At 42.8% G+C, this 8363-nt stretch overlaps 1 protein-coding gene across 2 annotated transcripts in view; it reads right to left on the bottom strand.

Annotated features, from left to right (window-relative positions):
* The window catches only part of PPP2R3A (protein phosphatase 2 regulatory subunit B''alpha), a 77096-nt gene that overhangs the window by 33294 nt on the left and 35439 nt on the right, over positions 1-8363 (bottom strand). The window contains exon 1 of one of the 2 annotated variants that reach the window (XM_018560210.1): positions 2218-2579. The exons of the other annotated variant lie outside the window; for it this stretch is intronic. Within the exon in view, the coding sequence (XP_018415712.1) occupies positions 2218-2349 (132 nt within the window). The 5' untranslated portion in view covers positions 2350-2579. Of the gene's footprint in view, positions 1-2217; positions 2580-8363 lie in introns of those variants that run through there. 2 annotated transcript variants of the gene reach the window in all.

An 8363-nucleotide genomic window follows, 5' to 3' on the forward strand; every position in this document is an offset into this window, starting at 1 on the left:
CGACCTGTGACAATGAGACTGTCACAGGTCGGCTCAGTAGATCGGGAGGTGAGCGAACACATACCGGCATTAGCTCACCTCTCGATCCTGTCACGGCTCTCTGCCGTGACAGGGGAGGGGCTGGATTCCCCCCTCCCCGCTCCGATCCGCCAGCGCTGACTAGCAGAACGGACGGGGGAGGGGGCGGGTACAGCTGGCTCTGCCTCTAGATAGGCAGAGCCAGCTGTCGGTCACGCAGCTGGGCGGATCCAGACATAATTGTCAGGATCCGCTTCAACTGCGGCGTCTCAGTATACCGCGAGCTACAGCTCGCGGTATACTGAAACCTAGGGTGACGGGAGGATGCTAGTTTGTGTCCTCCCGTTACCCTGAGAACTATGGGGAAAAGCCTGAACCCCATAGTTCTCCTTTAATATATTGCATAACTCTGAATTAAGCACACCACTACACCAGGCACATGTACTGTAGTGTGCTGCAATGCGAGTCCATTGGCACCTGCTGTTCTTGTGCATTAGGGTACCATTCTAAATGAATGGCACCACAAAGTACCGGAGTGCTTTGAGTTATCAATGCAGTAAAACACATTACTGTAATGCCTTGGTCTGACGGAGGCCTGATGGCTAACTATACTTTCAATTAACTTATCCCTAATGACCTCCCTCCCCATGGTAGCTAACTTAGATCAAGCAATGCGGTCCAGAAGCCTACACCATATCTGGTGGTGCTCAATCTATGAAACCTCTTTTAAGGCTTACAAGTAGACAGCTTTTGTATACAGGCCTACAGAGAACTTATTACCCCTGGAACTCTACACTCTGACATTGCATCTTGGTGTCACCCAGCACCCCTACTGCACTACGGATTGTGAAAATCCCAGCAACCCCCGACACTGCACTTTCCTGCCAGTTAGCAACTCTGCCACTGCATATTCCTTGCAGAGGGAAGGAAAGGTGGAGCCTGGAATTTATGGGCTCTCTATCCACTTCCTCCTCCTCCTGATGACATCACCCCTTCCCAATGGGAATGGCCAGTCCTCAGGCCTTTGGGGGGCACTGTGCACATTGTGTGTGTTCCTATGGGAATGGGGGGGAACACACTTAGGGGCTGAAAGCTAAACACTGAACCTGCCCACCAGCTCCATTACTACCAATGTGGCAGACATTTTCCAGAAGTCCAATATACAACATCCAGTAACATTTATTTCTTACTTTAAGTTAAGCAGTTTATTTAGAAAACAACACTACTATTTTAGTCCTCCCTCCTAAACCTTTTACCAGTCTATTAATATTTTGAACATACAATCTCTATAATCAGGCTGAAACTAAGAGGGAAGGAAAGGAACATTCCATTTACTTTCATTTTTTACATTAATAAGATGTAAATAATAAAATCTCCTCTTAGAATCACCATGCAATTCTCCATGGACTGTGCCCATTATTAAAAGACATGTCAGAGAAGACCTTGAACCTGGCAAGTACCATTATATACCAGAGAAGAGGTATAGGATGTCAGATAAAAGGTCCTCTGGACCTCCTAAACTCTCTAGTAGTTAATGAATTAACAGTATGCTGCAGGAGCACTCAGTGATTACATCATACAGAGCAAACTGTCATAATAAGTGCCCCCCCCCTACAAACCGCTCTTCACAGCTCCGCCCAGCTGTTCCGATCTATAAAGCTCAACTCCACCCATCCCTGCTAATACATGTGCCTTTAACTGCTCCTCCTTTAAATGTCTACCTTATACCACAACTTCTAACTTTGCAGATTCAGATTATTTGGTCTATTACACCCAATTAGTTTTCAAGGAAGTCCAATAAGCAAATGTGTTCAATACCCACTGTAATAAATCACAATCCACCTATCATCCAATCAGAAGAAAATTATTGCCAACTGATTGCCAAGAGTTACTGCATTTTACTGTAATATTAAAGTTTATTTGTTTAATGTTTTTAAGTGTATGGGTGGAAGTTACAGCTTTTTCAAACATGCGGCGTATAAAATTCATTTAACAATTATTTCCAATTTTTTAATACTAAAACCCACTGCAATTCTTCCTCCCGACTGTAGCTTTAAAATCAAGGCAGTTCTCTAAATGTACTACAGGCTACACCAGAGGAGATGCATTACCAGCCCAAAAACACACAATAAAATTCAATGTCCTACTGCCAAACAAAAAACCCCTGCTTCAGCCCTGACCAAAAAAGAAGTTTCAAACCTGAGCTTGTTGAAAAGACTTGATCCTCTTTTTAAATCGGGATGGGAGCACAAAGTCACATCCCCTTGCAAGAAAGGCCAACTCCCCCCTTAAATCGGGGTCCTTTCTCAGCGATGTGTCCTTAATCATCATCTTGGAAGACCAGCTCTCAAGACGGCAATTTGGAATATGGGTGCTTTCAACAAGAAAGGGACGGGAGTTCAGGAGTTTTAGATTTTCTGCTTTTGCTTAAACTCCTTGTAGCAAGGAGAGTCCCTGAGTCTCGCGATCTAAGGCTGGTGCTGGGCTCCAAGACGCCAGCATCATACAGCGACACAGAGCCCCACGCTTTTCTTGTTCTGACAAAACCAAATTCTTAGCTAGAACAAAACTTGTCTTTTTCTGAGTTCTCCCAACACTGAGCAGCTGAGAAACATGACCTCGGAATAGTGCTGCTGTGTGACAGACAGCCAGTGCTGGCCTGGGATGGTGGGGGCAGTGGGGGAGTGGGAGCCTAGAGGAAGGATTCTGGGAAAGGAAGCACCCAGTGGCTGCCGGCTGTTGCTAAACTTAGACACTTCAGAGCAATGCACTTAATATAAAGAGTCTTCCCTGGTTGTGTTTACTTTATAATGTACTTAATCATTTAAAAAAAGGTCAGTCCTGGAGAAGAACACATCAATGACAAAAGCATAAAGGGTTAAAGAGTCATGCAAGCAATGAAACCTTCCTCTGTGACATACTGAGAATGCTTAGAAGGACCTCTGCATTCCTGCATCAAGCCTTTCACATATGCAGTTATGAATAGTGTTCCAATACTGTGTTCCAAAGCACATTCACTTTTCAACCGTATATTTTAAGTTTGGAGAACATGTCTCACATCTTCAGGATAGCAAGAGAAATACTGCTAATACTATTTAGGGAACGCTTCAACAGTGCGAAAGTCAACATCTGCTCAATGAAACTTCAAAGTAGATTGTAAACCTCTACTGACATTTTGCTAAAGCACAATAAAGGGAATTAATCAAAACTGGAGCAGATAACCACTGGAGCAGTTGTGCATGGCAACCAATCAGCTTATCTTTCATTTTCAAATGCTAATGAACAAACTGAAGAGAGAAGCTCTGCACCCTTTGCAGCCACTTTCGGTCTACACTGCATGGCATTTGTCATGGATGGGATTCTCATTAGAGCTGCAGCTAACGATTATTTTCAAAATCGATTAGTTAGCCGATTATTACGTTCGATTAATCGGTTAATCGGATAAACAATAAAAGTGTAAAATTATACAGCAATGAATGCAGAATGCACCGACTATAGAGGACTACAAATCCCAGAGGTGACAACAATGGACCATGACTTGAAAAAAGTCTGTTAAAACAAGCACATAGGGCAATGGTGGCGAACCTTGGCACTCCAGCTGTTTTGGAACTACAAGTCCCATGATACATTGCAAGGCTCTGACAGCCACAGACATAACTCCCAGAGGCAGATGCATGTTGGGATTTGTAGTTTTGGCACAGCTGGAGTGCCAAGGTTCGCCACCACTGCCATAGGGTCTCCATCAAAAGTTTGTGTGACAGCGTGACAATGCAGTCCATAATAGAAATCACCAGCACTTGAAGATATGTGCAAGAATTAAAGCACTTTATTAAATTGTCACATGCGTCAAACAGCCAACGTTTCGGGGCCACGCAGGGTCCCTTCTTCTGGGCGACATAGTGACGATGCAGGTGCACAACTTGAGGGACAGTGTTACCATATGTGACAACATATGTCCCTCAATATGTGCCTGAATTAAAAAAACACAAGTATTTTATTTTAGTGAAAACTGCAGAATTAAAAATATTGAAAACTATTCTGAACTTACATTATGTTAGTGACGGCAGCAGCCACAGGAATTTAGCATGCAAATACTTCATATACTAGAAATCTTTTTTTTTTTAATATGTACTTCCTGTTATCCGCATCACTCCGAGTGGAATGTTTTCTGATGTATCTGTGCTCATTAAATCATTAAAAGGTTTTTTTTAAAGGTTTAAAGTTGGAAAAATAAAACAAATGTTACGTATCTGGTATCAAAGAACAGTGGCACAAAAGTACAAAATCTAATTCAGGAGTGTACAGATTAAAACAGAAATTTTAGGAGTCAACTCGATTGACAACAACTAGGGAAAAGCTCAAATGTAATTTTATGGCTGTAATTTTTAAGGAGCACTGGCTATCTGGCTCCTGGGATTTGTCCAGCTCTGATCTAAAAAATTTATAAAACAACTTATGCTAACTAGAGATTAAAACAAGAAAAAAAGGGGGGTCCTAGATAAAATTCCTCATACTGACCACTGAACAGAGTGCTGCATTTGTTAACACAGAACCATGGCACAACCTTTTTTTCCTATAGTTCTTTTTAGGGTCAAAAGGAGGACATATACAAATGTCCTCCAGTGACCCAAAACGCACCTTTTCCTGTAAATGTTGAACCTGGTCTCATCCCCTCCCAATGTATTGGTCACGGATACTGCACACCACATTAAAAGACCAATAGGGGAGCTTAGAAGATGAAAAGTAGCAGGTCAAGCTTGACTTTTACAAAGTCCACATTTTCCTATAACTCATAACTTTAGTAGCTTCTTGACTTAGAGCAGCTAACTGAACAAGCTACTTGGTTGAGGTGGAACATCCTTTACTATTACAGAACAAGTCCGAATGAATTTGACCAAATACCATGACCTGGCTAAATGAGAACTTTGACAAACATAACTTCAGCTGGCTATTTCTCTATATCCATTTATTTTGACATGTGGTTTCCACTAAAGGTTTATCGATTTACTCCTCATATGCTCTGTTTCAATTACCCCAAGGTTGTGAAAAGTTTACTTTAAAAGCAAAAAGCTTGTAAAATAACCATGTATCTGGCAAAATAGGATACACACAGGCTTTCATAAATATGGCCTACTCTGACACAGAAATAAGATTCAACTTCGCGGTGTAAATAAATTATGGTACATCTGCACTGAGATCAATAGAGAGGCTGCCACTCTTGACCTCCTCCATAGTTGCCTGGCTGTCTCTGACTGCAATACTTTCAGAGATACAGACTTAAAAAAATGTAGATAAGAACAGTCAGACATCTTAATCTGCATACATGTTCCAGGTTAGTGGCTCAGAAAATACCGAAGAACTTTGATCAGCATGACAGCCAGGCAACTGGAATTTTCATTAGGTCCACAGTGGAAGAAACGCGTCATGTGGAAATATGGAAGTTGCCAAAGTCTCTAGGATTCATGCATAGTAGAGAGAAGGAAAACAAGAGGTGCAGTTCTATAGCAACCACCCTAAAGTGTATTATCGTCAAACCTACAAGTGAAAAAGTCAGTAGAAGGAATATCACCCACTTTACTTCCTCCAGAGAGTTAGAGTGTGTAAGGGTTAGCTCCAACCCCATCTAAAACTCTTCTTCCCCTTCAAGCAGAATAGGAAAAGTTTAGAACCTCTGTTGGTTTTTAATGTTCGGAGTATCCTTGTTGGGCTTTATGCCAATGTTTCATGATGTCCTGTGCATAAGAAATACTGTATTTAACAAGCTTACTTTAACAGTGTACGGAGCAAAGAAAAGAGGCCAGTGAATAGCAGTTATAATGCAGGCCCTGTGGGCAGCAAGGAGAATGCTGTGCTGAGTAGTGAAATAATCTAGGTGTCCTAAATATAGGCCACACCTGTCACTTTGCCAGTCTTGTCCTTGCTGGGGCTTTGAAGAGGTTTCCGTTTTCCATTAATGAAATTCTGAGCTCTGCAGTCAGGTCCACGGACTTGTAACAAGAGGGCACTCGGGGCCCCATTTACAGATGAGTGCATTGCAGGCTTCACCAGGAGGAATCACTGGAGAAATGGAATCTTAGAATTAGTTAGTGTGATCGTTCTAGTGGAAGGCAGCACAGAAAGTATTTATACCGTATGTAAAGATACGCAATATCTTCCTTCGCATGAGTGTGGGTGACTTTCAAGCTCAGGAATAGCTCCATCCCCTTGTAATAACCTATATACCCCATTATCCTGCAGACTTCAGACTGGTTTATTGCTGTCACAGGTCCTTCCTCTTACTTGATGGTGGTGGTGTATCCTCCTAAATGGAGTAGCACTCCCATAATGAGGCGTGATGATGCTCAGTCCAGGAGTACTGCGACGATTGGAGACATGGAGTGGCAGAGATGAACTGATGGGAACAGATCCAGATTGATGACAAGTATCGCTGCCTTTATTTATTTTGACACATTTAAGGCAGCATTTTGAAACATTGCTGGAGTTCCACTTTAACTGCTCACTCATTGGCTTCTAATAGAGCTGAATAAACAACAGAAAATCCAGCAAGTTGGAGCTGCAACTAACGATTACTTTCATAATTGATTCGTTGGTGGATAATTTTTTCAATTAATCGAAAAAAAAACAAAAAACTATCGCCTAACCGTTTTTTGGCCATAGTTCTCTACAGGGTCACAGGAGGACATGTACTAATATCCTCCAGTGACCCACAACTCAGTATATATAGCGGGTTATTGCCTCTGGATAGGCAGAGCCAGCTGTCAATCCCGCAGCTAGGTGGATCTAGACAGTATTGTTTTGGGTCACGGGAGAACGCTAGTTTGTGTTCTCCCGTGACCCTTAGGAGAACTATGGGGAAAAGCCCTGACCCCATAGTTCTCCTTTAACTTTTTTGGGTATTTTTAAATTTTACCTTTATTTTTATCCATTTTTTCCTCATTACCTTCATAGCTATCACATGGGGGCTCACACGCCCCCTACGTGATAGCACATTAGAAGGGACAGGTTCTCTTTAAGGTGACATTAGGGGTCTATTAAACCATTAGGGTCACCTTTCCACTGCAAATGAGTGATTCAAGCACACATGGCTTGAATAGCTTCAGCCAGGAAATTGTAAACACAGCAGGCAGTGGGTGTGTGCAAAAGCCAGCCTGCTATTGCAATTTGAAATAGCCAATAGCAGGCTGGCTATTGCACCCTCCCACTGCATGCTGTTAATCAGCATAGGAGGGACCTGAAGGAGAAAGTTCTCTGGCATCTCTTGGCCCTGGCACCTGGTGTGCGTCTCCTCCAATGCCCATTGCCTCTGCCGATACAGGTGGGGGAGAGCAACAGGATCGGAGGTGAGTCAGACTGCAGTGGGGAGGAGAGCGGAAGTGTCGAGCCGGTGGTGGCCGGGGGAAGGGGGCGGGTTTTAGCAGCTGAGCAGAGTAGCAGGCGGGGGAATGGGGGGACGACGGACGGATGAGCACAGTTACAGTGGTGATGGGGGACTGAACAGCTGAGCACAGTTGTGGCTGGAGGAAGGGGGGGGGGTGGGGAGTGAACAGCTGAGCACAGTTGCGGCCGGAGGGGGTTGGGGCGGCTGAGCTGAATCAACTAATCGATAATGAGAATTGTTGACAGCGAAGCTCATTATCAATTATTATTGATTTTATTGATTAGTTGTTGCAGTCCTACATCAAATCAACTTAAAGTTTATTACTATCACAGTAATTACAGGAAAAAACATATTTTGCCGTGTACACAAACCAGTGCGCAGATCAGGATTTCTGAGGATGTCAGTAATAGAAGCCCACGCATTTCTCGCATGACAAGTGTTCTATGACAACGGTTGAGATAACATACCATACACAAGGGGTGCATTGATTTGAATGAGTCAAGCAGTACATTAGAGGTACATTGATTCTGAAAATGATTGGAAGAACATGGAATGGAACAGTTAAAAAGGAGAAGTTGGACATGAGCAGATATGGTTGGCAAGTGCAGAAAGCCCCACTCTGCTCCTCTTCTACAGTAGTGTTTTGTTTTTTATGGCACTTCATTTTACTAGAGCTTTTGAAAAGGTTTACAATGATCTGGTCTTACAACATAAACCCCCAGCACCCAACATGTGACCCTGAAAGGGAAAGTACATTGCATGTTCAGTAAGCTAACATATATGGATTGTTTTCAGTGTTTAAAGTATACAATTGTATTAAAAAAAAATCTTTTCATTACTGTATAAAATGCAGAAAATCTTAGATAGCCCACGAGGTGGGGCTCGAACAGCTACTACAGCGACTTTGCTTAGCAACTGCTGAGATAAATAAATAAGACACAAGGAGAGGGCATTGTTTTCAGTAAGG

The sequence above is a fragment of the Nanorana parkeri genome, unplaced genomic scaffold, assembly GCF_000935625.1.
Source record: "Nanorana parkeri isolate BGI_ZX_2015 unplaced genomic scaffold, ASM93562v1 scaffold439, whole genome shotgun sequence".
Classification (NCBI taxonomy): domain Eukaryota; kingdom Metazoa; phylum Chordata; class Amphibia; order Anura; family Dicroglossidae; genus Nanorana; species Nanorana parkeri.